Source organism: Orycteropus afer, unplaced genomic scaffold, assembly GCF_000298275.1.
Source record: "Orycteropus afer afer isolate SDZICR_OR568_19922 unplaced genomic scaffold, OryAfe1.0 scaffold00139, whole genome shotgun sequence".
In the NCBI taxonomy this organism is placed as follows: Eukaryota; Metazoa; Chordata; class Mammalia; order Tubulidentata; family Orycteropodidae; genus Orycteropus; species Orycteropus afer.
In genome coordinates, this window is record NW_006921726.1 from 3,588,487 (window position 1) to 3,607,135 (window position 18,649).

The 18,649-nt window shown below is 44.3% G+C and overlaps 1 protein-coding gene across 1 annotated transcript in view; it reads left to right on the forward strand.

The window, feature by feature from the left end:
- Positions 1-999: 999 nt before the first annotated feature.
- Positions 1,000-18,649, forward strand: part of PMP22 (peripheral myelin protein 22) — a 37,218-nt gene continuing 19,568 nt past the window's right edge. The window contains exons 1-2 of the mRNA XM_007945589.1: positions 1,000-1,077; positions 2,393-2,492. Of these exons, the coding sequence (XP_007943780.1) occupies positions 1,000-1,077; positions 2,393-2,492 (178 nt within the window). The remainder of the gene's footprint in view (positions 1,078-2,392; positions 2,493-18,649) is intronic.

Here is an 18,649-nt window from a genome sequence, read left to right on the forward strand (position 1 = left end):
ATGGTCCTTAAAGACACAGCTGGTTCTTCATACTCCTACAGAGCCTCTAACTAGTCACCCCGGTTTCAGTTCACCAAAGTTCGTAAAATTAGGGCTTTAGGTCTTCTGATAGAAGACTTCCTGCAGGTTCTAACTGGCTGCAATTTTCCTCAGACTCAACTCTTCACCCTCCGCCTACTCTCTCGGTTAGACATCTGCTCCCCTCCACCCAGCCTGGAACCAAGGCAGAACCAAGGCCGCTGCTGGTTGTCTCTCCACACCCTGGGCGCCGCCGGGCCCCAGGGGGAAAGCGCTTAGCTAAAGGGGGAAGCAGAACGGCCCCTCCTAGAGCGCTGCCTGGAGACGCGCGAGCGGTGGGCGGGGAGCGCGGGCCGGGCAGCCCTCCCGGGCGGTTCCTTCTTCTCCTCACTACCCTCGGCTCAGCAGCGTCTCCCCGGAGTAGGAGCCGCCAGGGTGTACTCCAGCTGAACTGGGGCTAGTACGACTCCCCTCAGCTGGCAGAACTGGGTGGAAATTTGGATACTAACGGAATATGGAGCGCGCTATGGTCTAGGAAGCCATTCTCCCAGCTGCGCTCTCTCCCGTATTGCGCCGCTGGTGTCCCCAAGCCTGCTTCTCCACTTGCAGACATCCGGGTGCCAACCCCTTCACCTCGTCCCCTCCCCTTTGGGAAACTCGATCCCCCGAACCCAGTCTCCAAGAACCTGCGCACTCCTCCGGCTGCCCCCTTTCCAAAGTCTGGCTGCCCTCCAGAGGCGCACGGGGCGTCTCTTGTCGTTCTGGAAAGTCCTCTACGTCTGGAGTGACTTGGACGTGCGCGTACTGCTTGTTTTGTTCCAAATGCAAAGACTTTGGGTCGCTGCCCAGGCCGGCCCGGACGGGTTCCTGCGGTCGGCTACTGCCCCCTCTCGGCGGGCGGTCGACAGGCGCCTGGCCTCACACTCGGTTTTCCGTCTCTCCCGGGAGCAGATCCTCCGCTGAGCAGAACTTTCCGCCAGAATGCTCCTCCTGTTGCTGGGCATCATCATCCTCCACGTCGCAGTGCTGGTGCTGCTTTTCGTCTCCACGATCGTCAGCGTGAGTGTCAGATGGGCGGTGGGACGGGCGGGGCACCTCTGCGCTGGACCGGGATGAGACTTAGAGGGCCAGAGCGACCAACCATCCCTTCCACTTGGTTTCTTGCTTGCGCTCCCCCTTCTTTGTTGTTGTTGTTGTTGTTATGTGCCGTCGAGTCGGCCCCCTGCTTTAGGACTGTGTTATTTGCCTACAAAGTTGAGTATCCAGCGTTCCAGGGCGTTTGCAGTTTCTGGCAAGCTGCCCTTTTTTAGTTGTTTTGAGAAAACCGGAGCCAATTCAAGGTGGAAAGGAAGCTAGCGCTGGGCTAGTTTAGCAGGCCTGTGTTTATTAAACTGGATAATTGCAGCGCACCTTCAGGGTACTCTGACTTCACTGGGTAAGATTGTTCAGGATTTTCTTGATGCAGGTTTGTTGAGGAAGGAAGTGAAATGTTTGTGAAACTTTGTTTTTATCTTCCTCAGATATCGAAGACCAGAAGGGTGGCTTAGTTTATAAAATGTCTATTAGCACTTGAAACTGGAAAGTTAAAATTGGCTTTTTGAGAAAGAGTTCAGGGTACCAGGCGTATTTTGTCATGTGGACACAATACCTTGTTAATAAAGCCTCCACTAATATGAGCAGGACACCAGAATAACTTTTGATACAAAACTATCAGATATGAAGCATTCAGTTTTAAACTTACTCTTTTTGGTGATGAAGAGTGCAGATTCAGGGAGGGACATTGCAGCGGCTTTCACATCTTAACTTCAGGCCAGACCTTACATTGTTGTCCATTTAAAAGATTGAAAAATAATTATGTCAGAGTGAGAAATAATTATGTTGGGGGTTTATGAATTCACAACATCTTAATTGTGCCCAATGATAATCAGATCAGATTCATAGTATTGTAAGCAAGGAAATGGGGTCAGAGAGGTGGTGGCTTGGGGAATGATTCCTAGGGAATAAAGAGTAGAAAAGTCTTGGGTGCGCATGTCCTGATTTGAGACCATATAATAGCTCCATCTACTACAATACTGGCCTCTGCACACAATAGCAAGGCATGTGTGTATGGAGCACTTTTCCATTTACAAAGTGCTTTTCACTTACAAAGTGTTGAACTGCCCCCTCAGCACCATGTCTGGGCCAGGCTGCCACTTCTCTTTCTCTGACACAACTGTGGGGAGTGGCCTCTGTCCTTCCAACCTTGGGCAGGGGCTGGCCAGGTTGACTTGTGGATGAAGCTGCCCTTTGTCTTCTTTTAGTCATCTTTCCCCTCCCCTTGCTTCCCGTCCCTTATTACTGCCTCCCCTGATTCAGGATGTCTGATTCTTTCTAGCAATGGCTCGTGGGTCATGGATATGCAACCGACCTCTGGCAGAACTGTAGTGCTTCTTCCACAGGCAACATCCACCACTGTTTCATGTCATCAGCAAATGGTGAGATTGACATGTTCTTCCACAAGCTTGTCCTCGTCTATCTGTAACATGTTCTCAGTGCAGACCTGGAAGCACTTCTTCTTGGAAGAAGCTAGGAAGCTCTTGCTGGGTGAGGCGAGGTGAAGTGAAATGCGGCAGGAAACCATGAATCCAAGCCTTACTGAGGAAGCTACGATCCAGGGTGCCAGTGTGCATTCTCCCACCTAGAGAAATTCTCTGCACCTCTTCTTGATCATTCAGTATAGTTTTATTTATTTATTTGGTGAGTAAAGAGATGTGGACAAAGACAAAGAGTAAAGGTGGTGTAATGACTAAACTTTAGGTAGACTCTACTAGGATTTTTGATACAAACTTCCTCTTTGGTTGGTGGCTGTCTCTGTTTTAAAAAAATATTTCCTCTTCCTACTACAGTGAAGTGGGATTGTCCCAAGGATGGCTGGGTTTGCTTTTAGTCCTTTACTTAACAGAAAAATTTTGAGTGCCTCCTTGTTGCAAAATGGAGCCTTGAAACTATTTGCAAAGCCCCAAACTGAGCCTGGTAACCCTTGGTGGTGCAAGGTTGGAGATTTGAGTCTATGCAGAGGTGTTTCAGAAGAAAGACCTGATGCTCTCCTGAAAAATCCTAGAGCCATTGAAAACTCTATGGAGCATGGTTCTACTCTGACGCACATGGCATCACTATAAGTCCGAATAGACTCCCCAGCAACTAATTTATTCTTTTAAATGATCTTGGAAGTTCTTCATCTAGGAGATTCTATATCTCCTCTGTCCTTAGCACCTTTGCTGTAAGATACTGGAATGCAGGCTTAATTGGTATCATGTTTTTTTTTTTTTTTTTCTTTATTGTGATATAGGTGAAAGTTTACAGAAGAAATGCATTTTCCATTTATAAGTTCTTACACATTTTGTTTTATGACATTGATTACAATCCCCATAATAGAATAGCTCTCTCCCCACTTAAATTGGTACCAGTTTAAGGGAAGAGTTGGCAAGGAAGGTACTCACTCACCAGACTGCAAGCACTCAGAGGTATGGGTGCTCACCAGGGGGCCTGGTGTCTAAATATGAGATGCTATTTTAGGGGCTGGGAGGGACTTGTGGTGATGTCGACCCTGGAAGGGACCACAGTGATTGATGTTGAGGACACAGTGAGCATGGTCTTGTGTTCCAAAGGATGTATCCTCAGCTGGGAGAGGAAAGTAGCTGTAGCTATGTAGATATGGTAGAGCTTGGTGTCCTGCATTTAAAAGGCCATAAAGTATAGCTTTAAATGTTGTTGCAGGTACTCAGAAATCTAATATCTGGGAAGATGCTCCACCTTATGAGAGAAACTAGTTTAGCTTCAGCTCACTTTAAGTCATTTTGAGAGTCAGGCTTTGCACAGTTAAGTCTTTGCTGGATTTTTCCTCCTGTAGGCCCTGTACCCAGTAGTACCAAGCATGACACTGAAGCATTACAAACCAAATATCTTGAACGTCAGTATAAACAGAAAGTGCTGAAATAGCCATTTGGCGGTTTATGTGGGCAGGATAGTTAAGGAATATTTTTTCCTTGCCTCAGTGGAATAGAAAACCTTGCTTTATGCTTCTACTTTCCAGAAAAGAGAGAGAGAGAGAGGAACCGCCCACCCCTACTGATGTGATGTGAGCAGTCCTTATCTTTTCTCTGAGTATGTGGAGAGTATTGAATGAAAACCATCCTCAGAGTTGTTTGGTAATTTAACTTTGTGTAATAATGAGTTGGCAACAAAGTAAATGAAATACTCTTGAACACCTGAGATGTGACCATCCATTGCTTCTCAAAGCCACAGTATCAGGTTTCTTCCCCTCAGGATCTGGCTGAAGTTCCCTGGAGTCTCATGATGGCAGCCTCCCTACTTACCACTGTTACCTGGTGATCACAAGTGGGGACACAGCCAGAAACAGGCAGTGTTTCCCTGAGTCAAAAGCCAAACTCACTGCCGTTGAGTCGATTCCAACTCAAAGCGACTCCCAGTGGGTTTCTAAGGCTGTAAATCTTTATGGAAGTAGATTTTCCCATCTTCCTTCCCTGGAGCAGCAGGTGGGTTTGAATTGCTACTGTCTGGTTAGCGGCCAAATGGCTTATCCACTATGCCACCAGAGCTCCTTGTTTCCTTAAGTCAGGTGGTGTCTAATGGCACTGTTTCCAAGTGGCATTTGGCCACGTGGGGCTGGCCCTGAGTTCTGGATTGTCAGTCCCAGAAGGGGGTGGCTTTGGCAGGCATGTTGAAACCCGGCTGTGTTTAAGCAGAAGAAAGTCCGCAGAGGACCAGCATCTAAGTTGTCCTCAAAACTGCTACAAGGAGGGAAAGTGATGCTTGCCTTTTGGCCTGTGATGCATGCTGCATCTTCTGTGGTTGCGGATAGCTGTTAATCTGCCCTAGAAGCAGTTCTCAAAGAGGCAATAAAGCCCCGCCACCACACTCAAAAAAGCAAAACAAAACAAAAACATCAGCTGCTGACTCATGGTGTGCCATATGTGTCAGAGTAGAACTGTGATCCATCATATTTTCAATGGCTGATTTTTTTGCGACTAGATCACCAGGCCTTTCTTTAAGGTGCTTCTGAGTGGACTTGAATTGCCAACCTTTGGGTTAGCAGCTGAACCCATTAACCATTGTACTACCCAAGGACTCCAAAGAGGCACTAACACACACACACACACACACGAATGCATTGTGGTGGAGCTGATTCTGACTCATGGTAACCCCACGTGTTGCAGAGTAGATTGTGCTCCCTAGGGTTTGCTTGGCTGTGATCTTTATGGAAGCACTTCTTTAGGCATTTTTTCAACAGAGCCTTTAGGTTAGCAGGCAATTGCAAACTGTCTGTGTCACACAGAGACCTTAAAGAGATGCTAGTTGTTGTATACTATTGAGTTGGTTTCAACTCATAGCGGTTATACATAGACAGAGTAGAACTGCCCCATAAGGTTTTCTTGGCCGTAATGTCTACAGAAGCAGATTGCCAGGTCTTTTCTCCAACAGAGCTGCGGGTGGGTTCCAACTGCCCACCTTTTGGTTAGCAGCTGAGTGCTTAACCATTGTGCCCCCAAGGCTCCTTTCTATCAAAATTGACTTGACAGCACCAAATAGCAAGTGTAATTTTAATCATTAAACTTTATCATTCAACTTGCTCCTTATGTCCCTGCTGTCTTGGGTTCACTTAGAGTGACTTCAGGGGCCTTTAGAGTGGGTTCTAAATCCTGCTCGTTGTGAAAATTCTAGAGCATACATGCTTTTCCACATCAGTCTTCTCAACTTTCAGAAAAGGGGCATTTTGAGGAAATCTGGACATACCCTTCAACACTTTGGGTTTGTTTTCATTTAGGCTGATTGTAAATTATAAATTTCCATTTGTCCCTCCCCACTAGTAGTTACCATCTCTGCTGGCATCTTTCCAAGAGGTTGGTGTGTCTCTGATGAAGTACTGGATCCTGTGTGAATCCTTTGTCTGGGCTGTTTTTAGCAACTCCTGTGACAGCTATTATGGTGAAAAAAGTATTAAAAGAGACAATGTCTTTACAAATGAACTCTTCTAGTTACATACCATTTACCTTGTTTGTGTTGGCTCTTAAAATGTTTGAAACATAATTTTATTTTAAAGAATCAGAAGTAATTTATTGTTGATACTGATTGGTGAGGAGTGCATTGCAAATGTGTTATGTGAAAGATGCGTTGGTTTACATTACTTGCAATTGTTTATGAAGGTATTCGTTTTTGTTTGTGTGGGGATGCTGCACTGCACCTCCACATTATTTTCTGTAGGAAGGGTGCACCCTGCCATTGTATAGCTTGTCAATCAGTCTAAACGCCCCCCCCCCAAAAAAAAAAAAAAACCACAAACATACTGCCTTGGAGTTGGATCCGACTCATAGCGCTCCCTCCTTGGGTTTCCGAGGCAGTATCACTACAGACTTAGATTGCCCAGCCTTTCTTCCGAGGAGTGGCTAGTGGGTTTAAACTGCCAGCCTTCTGGTTAGCAGTCAGATGTCTTAGGCACTATGCCACCAGAGCTCTAAGAACCTCAAATGTCTGTTAGTTTGAAGGAGACATACTAGATTTTGCCTGCCTTTTCATTTTCTAAATTCATTTCTGATCACCTCCCTATTCTGGCTGTGGACTGAGATGAAAGTGTCTTGGCAGGGGCATATTTCATCATGATCTTTTATTGAATATCTTTTGGACCCTGGGAGTACAAGGACCCTGCCCTTGATGGTCCCAAGTCTCAATGAGAGGTCAGGAGATCACTGTGGAGGGATGAATCATTGTTAAGGCAGTGTAGGCCAGGGGCCCAATAAGTGGGGCAGGCAGGCAGGCAGTGTTCCAGAGTCCAGGGGAGGAAATAGAATGGAAGTTTTGTGTGGGCGGTGGAATTTGACCCATCCTCCAGAGGATGTGCAGGATTTAAATAAATACAGGCAAGGAGAAGGATACCCCGTCATCAGTGATGTGACCTAAAGCAAAAGAAAAGCACAAGGACTTATGGACCAGTTGATTGGTGTTTATTTAGCATTAGGATAATGGCACTGGCTTGACCAAGACAGTTTATTTCTCTCCAATTTAAAAGAAACCTGGAAGAAGGCAGCCAAGGATAGACAGGTGGTTCCATGAAATTAACAGAGAACCAGGCACTCTCTAGCTCATTGTTATTAATTGCCATCTCTTGAGATATGCCCTATCCTCGTGGACCACAAGGCTGCTAGAGTTCCATTCATCTCATCCACATTCTAGGCAGTAGAGTGGAAAAGAAAGAGGGGAAGAATTTGTCCCCTTCCCTGTTAATGAGTCTTCCCCAGATGAACCATACACTGCTGCTTCAATCTTTTAGCTGGAGCTTAGTCACATGGCCACATCTAGTTATAAAGAGGCTGAGACCCAATAGGAAACATGCTTTCTCACCCCTTCATACCTAATTAGACCCTTTATAGCAGCCCCACTGGGCCCTATACACTTTTGGAGCAGGGCCCAGGTATTTTAGGGCTCAGTAGTACCACTGTTCTTACAGTAACCCCTATCAGAAACTGCAGAGTCATCTCTATTTCTCTTCCCTCCTGGTCATCACCACCACCACTACCCCTACCACCACCACCCCGCAAAAAAAGAAAGAAAGAAATCTGTTGCTGTCAAGGTGATTCTGATTCATGGTGATGTCATGTGTACAGAGTAGAACTACTCCATCAGGTTTTTAAGGCTGTGACCTTTTGGAAGCAGATTGCCAGAGTTTTCTTCTATGGTATCATGGGTGGGATCAAACTGCCAACTTTTAGGTTAGCAGTTGAGTACAAACTATGTCACCCTGGGCCCTTTTTCCCAGTGTAATGAAATCTTACTGATTATTATTTTACTGTGCTTCTTGAATCATTGTTATCTTCCAATCCAGATCTCTCTTCTGAATTTCTGACCCATAAAATCCAGCTGCTTACTAGACAGTTTCACTAGGATATCTCAGAGACACCCCAAATCAATATGTCCAAACTTGGTCTTCACCCTTCTCCACCAGATCTCCCCCTTTGCTGTTGTTGTTGTTGTTGTTGTGTGCCGTCGAGTCAGCCCCGACTCATAGTGACCTCTCCTTGGGTTTCCGAGGCAGTATCACTACAGAAGTAGGATTGCCCAACCTTCCTTCTGAGGAGTGGCTGGTGGGTTTGAACCGCCAGCTGTCTGGTTAGCAGGCAAGTGTCTTAGCCACTATGCTACCAGAGCTCCCTTTGCTAGTCTCTGGTATTTCAGTGAAGGATTCTCTGCTGGCCAGACAGCAGAGAGCCCCTTGTTACATTTCCATCTTTCTCCCTTGAGGCCATCAGTAGGTCCTATAGTCTACCCACTGTCCCACGTCTGTCCCTCTCTTGTGAGAGCCTGTACAGTCCTCTCTTGTGAGAGCCCCTACAGTCACCTCCTAACTGATTTCCCTGTGTCCTTTCTAGCTCCCTTGTTACTCATTTTTCATATGGAATCCAGTATGATATAAAAAATACAAACCTGATCATGTCACTCTCCAATTAACTGCCTTTTAGAGGCTTCTCATTGGTCTCAATCTTTAGATGAAAATCTGTAATAAGGCCCATAGGAATCTGTTTGTATGATCCATTCCTGATCCCTTTACATCTCATCTGCCATCTCTTTTCCTCTTCATCTGGAATGCTAATCTCCTGTTAATTCCTTGAACACAAAAAGACACTTTCCCACCTTAGGATTCTCTCCCTCCCTTCTTTCCCTTTAATCTTCTTTCCATCTACCTTTCCTTACCTCTATCTGTTTGTTCCTTTATTCAGAACTATTTGTTGAACATGTGTTTAGGACATAGAGTCAGAACTAGGTGTCTGACACCATAGTGAAGAGACACCATAGACACTGAAGAGACAAGTGTGAACAGACCTGACCATTCTCACAGAGAGCTTTCGTTTTAGTGGGCAAACCAGTCAATAAACATAAATGCTATGGGGCAGGAGGCCTTTGGTGATGTAAATGGTTAACAGGCTCAGCTGCTAACCAAAAAATTGGAGTTCGAGTCCACGTAGAGGCATTTGCAAAGAAAGGCCTGGTAATCTGCTTCTGAAAAATCAGTCATTGCAAACTCTATGAAGCACAGTTCTACTCTAGTACACATGGGAGCACCATGAGATGGAATTCACTCCACAGCAACCATTTGTTTTAATATAAAGAAGTAGTAGGAATAAAACAGGGTAAGATGATGAGTGGTCGGAGTTGGGGAGGGCCTCTGAGGAGTGATCCCTTGAGGATAGCGAGAAGTTGTGCAAGATCACCACTAGGGAGCAAATAGCCTGGCATGTTTGAGGGACAGAGGGCAGACCAGTAAAGAGGGTGCAGAGAGAGCAAGGGGTAGAATAGCAGATGAGGCTGATAGGCCCTTTTAGACCCTAGTAAAAAAGTTTGGGGTGTATCGATGCCTTTGCAGTTTTTTATGATTTCACGCTGATCTGCTCTGTCTTATATGTGTGTCTCAGCAGTCTATTTGTAAAAGTTAAATTAACAGTCAAGAGCACTTATAAGGCAGAATATAACAAAAATCTTACAAAGTAGAAATTCACCAATAGATTTGTAGTGATTATCCTGGAGTGCTGGGATTCATGTCATATTTGTTGGTTTCTGTTGCCTTTGCTGCCCTTATACATTTTTCTCCTTGAGAGATTGTGTTTTCATAATTAGAGAAAAGCCATCAATATTGTGTCATGAAAGAAAATATTTGTTGAGAAATATGTCTTCTTTGCCTTGATAAAGATAGTGGAATCTTGGGGCATGGCAGACAGGGTCCAAGGACAGCATCCACAGAAGCACACTGGGGCAAAGACAAGTGAGGCCAGTTCCTGGAGCTGTGGTTTTCAAATCAATTCCATCTGAGCAGCTCTGGTTGTGAGCTGGGGTGGGATGGGTGGGGTTGCCAAGGCTCATCATCAAGTCCCAAAGGTGCCTGTTTTCTAGATCACTCCACTTCATGGAGTGCCTTCAACATCCGGAGACCCAGAAAATTCAATGAATGCATGTGCCTTGCTTTTGAGTGAATGAGTAGTTTTTGCTTTGAATCTTCCAAATTACTGAAACAGTAATTCAAATACATCTAAGAAGTCTCCCACTTTGTCTTTTTTTGGGGTGGCCCTGGTGCAGATCAGAATGGATCTGATAGCTGGAGTTTGCACTGGGTCCTAGGGAGCCAGGAGCTGGACAGGAGTGGTGCTGGCCTCACCCTGCCCATTGGCCTGATCTTCACATGCTTCAGAGAACCAAGCTGAGGCAGGGCCCTGTCAGGGTTTACCTTCAGTCACTTCTCCTCCCCATGCTTTTTTTTCCCTATTACAGAGTCCTCTAGTCTCAGAAGAGGGAGAGTTGAGGAACTTTTCCATACTGAGGTACTGAAGTATTGGGCACATAAAATGTGTCCATTCTGGAAGCATTTTCATTTTTAAAGAGGCCTGTTCTCAACACCAAAACATGGAAGAAACACATATAATGCACATTCACACAAACAGGTGCACAGGCAAATGGGCGCTTTCCCAGAGCCACCAGGCAAGTCTGCTTTGGCCACAGAGTGTGCGTTTGAGCAAGACCCCTGAGCCAAGAACATGAACGCTTGTTGCCTTTCTTTTCCACTCTATACAAACACATTCCAGGTGATAAGTCATTAGCATTGGATAGTTGATAGCATTGGACTCATGCTTTAGACTGAAAATTAGAAAAATGTGGCCAGTCTCAGAGGCCCAGCACATGAGCCATAGCAGTCTCCTATTGTGTCTGTCTTCAAAATGATTCCAGATATAGCTTGTTTATTCATTGGGTGGCATTGTCATTTCTGCAAGGGCATCAGACCATTTCCTCATCTGTGGCTGGGTTTTTAGATATATTATAGAAAATACAAGGGGCCCTCTGCATTTGTGGCTTCATGTTTTGCAACTTAACAGCCTTTTGGCTCTTTGGCCCAACCCACAATATCTACTCAAGTAAGGGCTCTTGATTCTATAGGCCCTGTGGGAGGCTGGTGCCCTGCAGGGTGAGGAAGGTACAAGCGATAGACTGTGGTGTCCCAATGCTGATGTTTCAAACCTTAAGAATGCTTCTTATCAAATGCCAATATCCTGGAGGTAATACAGAATGTTTGTTCTAACTTGACTCTGAACCATATGACCCTTGAAGCTCCCAGTCTTTGCTTTTTGAAACTTTAAATTGCATCCCCAGGTTTTCACCAGAGCTACAAATCATCCCTTGTATCTCAGGAGCAGGAATTGGCCATGGTGGAGCTGAGGTTGTGGATGTCGGTTTTTGGTGTATGGGACCAAACCTTTCTAGTCTGCACTCCTCAGCCCACATGTAGACTCCTAATGTTACCAGAGGAGCTCTGGTAGCTTAGTGCCTAAGGCACTTGACTGCTAACCAGAAGGCTGGCAGTTCATTTGAGCCACTCCTTGGAAGGAAAGTTGGGCAATCTACTTCTGTAGTGATACTGCCTTGGAAACCCAAGGAGGGGTCACTATGAGTTGGGTCCGACTCGACGGCACATAACAACAAACAACAATGTTGGCAGGGATCAGAATGCCATCCGTCCATTCCCCTCCTCCACCCCATCTGAAGCTTCAGGCTCCTTTGTGATATACCCACCACATGTTAACCCTACCAGTGACCAGGAACTCACCACTTTTCAAGACAATCCCTTTCCTTTCCAAAGAGGTAATATGATTCATTCATTTAATCTCCAATTATATTGAGCACATTCCTTGTACTAGGTAGGCACTGTTGTAGAAACTGGGTGCAGAGGTGAACAAGAAAGAAAAGGTCCCTTGAAGTTTATTAGTGATCACCAGGTGTGGAAGGGTTGGGAAAAGTGGACATTGTTTAGGAAGTTGTGAATTTCTGTTTATAGCGATGGAAAATGTATAACAATGATTATTGGTGATAGATACACAATGTGGTTACTGTAATTGGTGTCACTAAAATGTACATGTGAAAAACATTTAATTGGCAAATATGCTATATATATCTTTATGACAAAAAAAAAAAAAAAAAAAAAGAATAGGTAAGATCTCTGCCCCTATAGAACTTACATTTAGTTGGAGGAAATATAATACATCATAAATAAATGTGCATAGTAGAAAGTATTCTGCAGGAACTAAATAGGGTGATGAAATTAAAAGTAACCCCTGGGGAGGAAGTAGCTGGTCATGGAAGGCTTTTTTGAGAGATGATGTAGATTGAGACTTAAAAGACAAGGAGGGACCAGTCATGAGAAGAACCACAGGAAGAGAATTCTAGGAGCTGGTAACTAACTGTTAACATGCTCAGCTAATAATTAAAAAGTTAGAGGTTTGAGTCTACCCAGAGGAACCTTGGTGATCTACTTCTGGAAAATCAAGCATTGAAAACTCTATGGAGCACAGTACTACTCTGATACACATTGGGTCACCATGAGTTGGCTTTGACTCAATAGCATCTAACTGGAGGGGATGAGGTTCTGAAAAAACCCACTGCCCTCAAGTTGGATCCAACTCATTACAACCCCTCCTTGGGTTTCTGAGGCAGTATCACTACAGAAGTAGATTGCCCAACCTTCCTTCCAAGGAGTGGCTGGTGGGTTTGAACCACTAGCCTTCTGGCTAGCAGTCAAATGCCTTAGACACTACACCACTGAGGTAGGAAAGAATTGATGTGTCCAGCACTGGTGGCCAAGTGTGCTGGGTGTGAGATGAGGCAGGAGAGGGGATAGGGGCCAGATCATGAGGGCTTCACAGACCAAGGTACTGGGATTCGCAACTGGGATATCACTGAAGGGTTTAAGCAGATAAGTGGCAGTATTTGATTTGTGTTTTTGAAGATTTTCTGGCTGCTAAGGAGCTCTGGTGGCATAGTGCCTGAGGCATTTGACTGCTATCCCGAAGGTTTGTGGTTCAAACCCACCAGCCACTCTGCAGAAGGAAGACTGGGCAATCTATGTCCACAAAGATTTACTGCCTTGGAAACCCTAAGGGGCTCGCTATGAATCAGAATCAACTTGATGGAGAGTTTGGGAAAGAATAACTAGAGATGATTCCTAGGTTTTTAGTCTGAGCAAATGGGTTGTGGCTGAATTATTGCTGGGGGTTTGGGCCAAGATAGGGGAGACTGAGAGGAACGGAGTTTTTGGGGTCATGGATGTAGAAATTAGCATTTATGTTTGAGCCATCAGAAGAGATGTCAGCATAGGAGTCCATAGCCCAGGGAAGAGGTTTGGTCACAAAATTAGGGAGTCATTAGTCTATAATGTGTTTATGTATTTAATGTCGTGGTACTAAATAAAATCACCTAGTGCACAGATGAGTGGAGGGGCAAAGGAGAGAACAGAGCCCAGAACAGAGTTGAGGTGCTCTATTGTGGGTTAGCAAAGGAAACTGAGAAGAAATGGCCAGTGATGTTAGAGGAATGTCATGAAATGATATTATTTAAGAAATGACTGTCTTCAACCCTCATCTGCCTGCCTGCTCTTTTGTCCAGTCATTTCTGTTTTCTTTTTTAAAATTATTATTCATGCCTGGCAGCAGCAGTTTATATGTTCAGCTTGGGTTTTACCAAATTTCATAACTTGTTCTCAAGGATTTTAAGCCTTAATGGTGCCCCTGTGGCAGCATCAGAGAACTATAATCCCTCTCCCATGTGACACCTCTTCAAATGTTTGAAGGCCAAGTTCTCTATCTCCTGGGTCTTCTCTTAGTGATACCTCTTCCTTTCAGTGGCTTCTATGGAGGCCAAGCTGTGTGAAGTACTGCCTCGAGGTAGCAGGCTTGGGCCTCTTCTTGCTCCTCTGAAGCTGGGTTAGTAGTTAGCTTGGTAAACCAGGTAAGATTTAGTGAGCAGAGATGAAAGGAAAACCATCTCTTTCTTGAAGTCTCTAAGTGATACAAATGGTTAACACACTTGACTGCTAACTGAAAGCCCATCCAGAGGTACCTCAGAAGAAAGGCCTGGTGATCTAATTCTGAAAGATCAGCCACTGAAAACCTAATGGAGCACAATTCTACTCTGACACATGTGGGGTCATGTGAGTTGGCGTCAACTCAATCACTACTTTTTTTAAACTCTCTTTCTTTCCCTTTGCCATACCATTCTCCTATACGCTCTTCATCCTTTGTGGATGTTAAATCTAAAGAATGGCAGGAGAATAATTTAATTTGTTAGATTTCAAACATATTATTGAAATTCTCAGCACCCTCAGTGGATTGTCATGGAAAATGAAGTGGAAAAACACATAAAGTGGGCAGCAGGAGTCCTTTTTTTATCTGCACTGGTCTATCTCTAGCAAAATGTGTGACTGGGGCAGGTTCCCTGGCTTCCTGACGGCAGAGTGTACATTGAGGTAGACCCTGGAGTCAGTGTTCACCACATTGCAGGACTTGTGGCTCACTGTTTACTTTCAGGATAAAACTGTGACATAGGAAGATTCTGAAAGGAGATAACCTTTCCACTGAACCTTGGAAATTGGTAGCATTTTTAGCAGGTATAGGGAGCAGGGAAGGGCTTTGTGCTTTCAAAGGGCAGATAATTACCTGCAGTTCATGGCAGTGGGGAAGTGAGAAGGAGTTCTTTCTAGTATTTTCTCTTTTCAACCATTATGCTTTTTTGCAAACTTTGGGATAAAAAAGGAGGGGACACTGATTATTCTTCTATGGAGAATTCCTTTTAAACTCAAAGATCTTCAGGGCAGGCCAGTTATCCCCTATACCTTCTTAGTAAGTGTAGCTCATGACCAGGCAATTAAAACAGCCCCTCTACTCTCCATTGCCATTTTTGGTGATGAACCTCATGCTTCTGACTGTGTTCTTTGGAACACTGATTTCAAGAGTTGTTCTTAAGATAAATTATTTTCTGATAAAATAAATTTGAAAAATATTAATTTTTTCAAAGCTAAACAGGCATAGTTTTTTAATTGTAGGACTTCTCATAGCCTTTAATATTTCACTGTACATTGTGAATGTCCAAGAAGGGGGGTTAATATTCTTGACCATGGAACCCACCCCCTCTTTTTGTATCAACTGGGGAAGTAATTCTAAGGAGAGTTCTTTAAGAAATACAGCCCAGCCTGACCTTGTTTCTAGTTTTGCAGCAAGTGAATAAACAAAGCTGCAAATAAGCTTAATGTTTTCAGTAATCTCAGGTCCTTTCTTAAGTCCAAAGACTAATTAATAAGTGAAGATTATGAGTTTCAAACCACTTACATAAACTAGACTTTGAAAAACTGGTTCCTGTTCCTGATCCCAAACCAGTTGCCATCGAGTTGATTCTGACTCATGGCAACTCCTTGTGTGTCAAAGTGGAAATGTGCTCCACGGGGTTTTCAATGGCTGATTTTTTTGGAAGTAGATTGCAAGGCCTTCCTTCTAATGCTTCTCTAGGTGGACTCATATCTCTAGTCTTTCTGTTCGTACTCGAAGACATTAACCCTTTGTATCACCCTTGACTTGGAGTGTGGTTAATTGAATAATTGCATCAGACTTATTTGGAACACCTTGGCATGAAGCCATTTGTGTTCACTAGTTGTCAGCCATAGGTTTCTAGTTAAAATGCTTCTCATGATTATGTGTTGAAAGAGTTTCCCATGTGGTCTCTGTTGTGCTTGGGAGCTTCAAGTTGTAAGGCCACACATGATTTTCTTGCCTGGCTTGCTTTCTGCATGGTCACAGGCAGAGTCAGCCCGAGACCTCAACCCTATATCAAGGCCACCAGCTGGTCTGGATGAGGATAAGGTTGGAACCATGTGATCTCTGACATGCTCCAGCTGGTGGGTGAGGCATGAGGGCAGAGGCCACATTGTTTAGGGTGGGGGCTAGCTGCAAACTCAGTTATTTCTGGAATGACATTCATACTGAGAAATAAGAAAAATGGCAAGTTGTGTGATGGCAGTGGGTTTGGAGGTTTGGAGGTGGGTATCCTGTCTTGGTGGTCCTATGTTTTTGAAAATAGACCAAACCCTCTTTACTGTCAAGTTGATTCCAACTCATAGTGACTGTATAGGACAGAGGTCTGCCCCATAAGGTTTCCAAGGCTGTAATCTTTAGGAAGCAGACTACCCCATCTTTCTCCTGCAGAGAGACTATTGACGTCAAACTGCCAGTCTTTCAGTTAGCAGCCAAGTGCTTAACCACTATGCAACCCCGCCTCCTAGAAATAGCCCAGCAGTATGCAAATATGTGAGGGCTTAACTATTGCTACTATGATTCACCCCTTGCTCAGTGCTTTTTGTCTCAATGGCTTCCTTCATTATTTTCTAACTCTCTTGCAAGTGCTCTTTGTTGCCCTTTCAGCTGAACCTATTCTCTTGAGTCAGAAAGCTTGTGTTCATTGCCCAGAGTGGGACTAGGGTGGGCCAAGGGTGGGTGGCTCCAGGCTGGCAGTGAAAGATGCAAAGGATGCACATGAGCTCAGTGTGTCAAAGGGCTTCATCCTCTCTGAGCCCTTAGCTCACTGGCGTGTAGGCCTGGGGCTAAGAATACAGCTGAGGGGGCTGATGTATTTCCTTCATTGCTTAGCTGCCACAGCAGGAATCTGACCTTGAAGTGGGCTTTGATCATTGTGTAGTTCAATATTCCAGTTACCTACTGGGATGCTGAGTCTGCTGCTAGCCATGGCCCATGTCTGAAAGCTGTCAGTGGCCCATGTACCTGACACTCTAGTTAGAACAGTGACTCTTCAAAGATCTTTGGGGCTTTTAATTCTAATGTTCATCACCAAGGTCGACCATTGGCTTAAAAAGCTGCTACTGGCAAGTTCAGAAATACATATGAGCAGAACTTTGGGGCTGTGCACTGAGCTAGATTTGGAGAATGACAGTGGTTGCTCAACATACTCTCTGTTAGTGATTGTGACTTGTGGTTTCTGTAAAGAAACCAGGGGCCATTGAGTGTTCAGTGTTGAATTCTCACCTTTCATGAGGGAGACTGCTGTTTGATTGACAGCCAGTGGAGCTCATATGCAGCTACACCTGTCTGGCATTGGTGGCTTGTATGTTGCTATGATGTTGAACAGATTTCAGGAGAACTTTCAGACTAAGAAGATCTAGGAAGATAGACCTGGCAGTATGACTCTGAAAATCAGCTAAGGAAAACTCCATGTATCACAATGCTGCAATCCATAAATGATCATAGGAATGGACTGGCCTGTGCAGAATATCCTTCCATTGTGCATGGGGTTGCCATGTGTCAGGGGCCAATCAATGACAACTAACAATATAATATCACTGCACTGTGGCTTGTGTAGAATTTGATAGATTTGCTACTTGTGATATTAGCCTTACATTAGGTTATTTCTGTATAAAATAAGTTTGTAATTGACAGGCTTTTTTTTTTTCATGCATCATAGTTCTCCCAACCCTAATCATTTTCTGTAAAACTGATTTATTTTGCTATAGCAGAGGTTGGCAAATGACAGCATGTAGGCTAAATTGGGCCCACTATTTGATTTTGTAAATAAAGTTTTGTTGGAACAGGGTCATGCCTTTCATTTACATATTTACTATGGCTGTAGCTACTTGAATGGTTGAGACAAAGATTATATGTCCTGAAAAGTCTAAAATATTTACTTTCTGACCCTTAACAGATGAAGCTTGTTGACCCCTGTTCTGAGGAATAGGTATGAATTGACATCAAAGTTGTATCAACATGTTTTTGGAGTCTTGTTTTGTGTCCTAATAGTACAGTTAACGTGAATTGGTGCTCCATTATAGCATTACTTGTTGTGACCCATGTAGAGATGCCCTAAAAACTAAAGCCTTAAGTAACAGTCTGTTAATGATGTTTTTCCTGCCCTTCAACATTAGCTTTTTTAAGTAGGGTTATTTGTACCACCCTTTAAACAGAGCTTTCAAATCTACTCTTTCTTTTGATCATTACACAAACATGTTAGTACCTCATGTTGGAGAAGAGGAATTCATGGCCAAAAATGCTAAGTGGCTTTTCAACTAGAGCCCAAGTCTGTGTCCCTAGGGCCATTGTAGAGTTGGGCTGTACACACCCTCATGTGGGATCAAACACCTGCCATACCCATACCGGGTATGGTATCTGCTTTCCAGAACCACCCAGGTCATTTGTCTATTCCAGCTCTGAGAAATGATTCTGGCCTGACAGCAAAGTCATATGAATGTCAGAGTCTCAGTTGGGCCCTTTGAACAATGCCGATGGGCGTTCTTGGTTCTCTAGCTGGCCTTTTGGGCTGGGAAGGAGGCCTCTTTGTCCTGACTCAGCTCTGTTTTTGGCTCTGTTCTTCCCTTGCTGCCCATAGGTAGCTTCTGATCAGATGTTATTTGAGGAAAGGTTAAAAAACCCTTTTTGTCTGCATTGTAAAAGCCCAGTGCTGCCATGATACCAGCAGCTCTCTCTGACTTTTGGAATATGAATCCTTCACTTACCAACTGCTATGTTTTCTTTATTTCTCAGTCTTTTAAATTGGTTTCAGTTATTCAAGTGTTACAGTAATGCATGAGAATAGTCTCTCCCTCTTTTTTTTTTTTTAAAAAAAAAAACAAACCACGTAGATCTACTGAAAGACCTCTTCAGCCATACTGTCTATGATGGTTATGTTTGTGTGTCAACTTGGCTGGGCCTGGTTGAGTGGCTGGGAAGCTGGTGGTAGTTATTCCCCATGATGAGACTGGCAATCAGCTCCA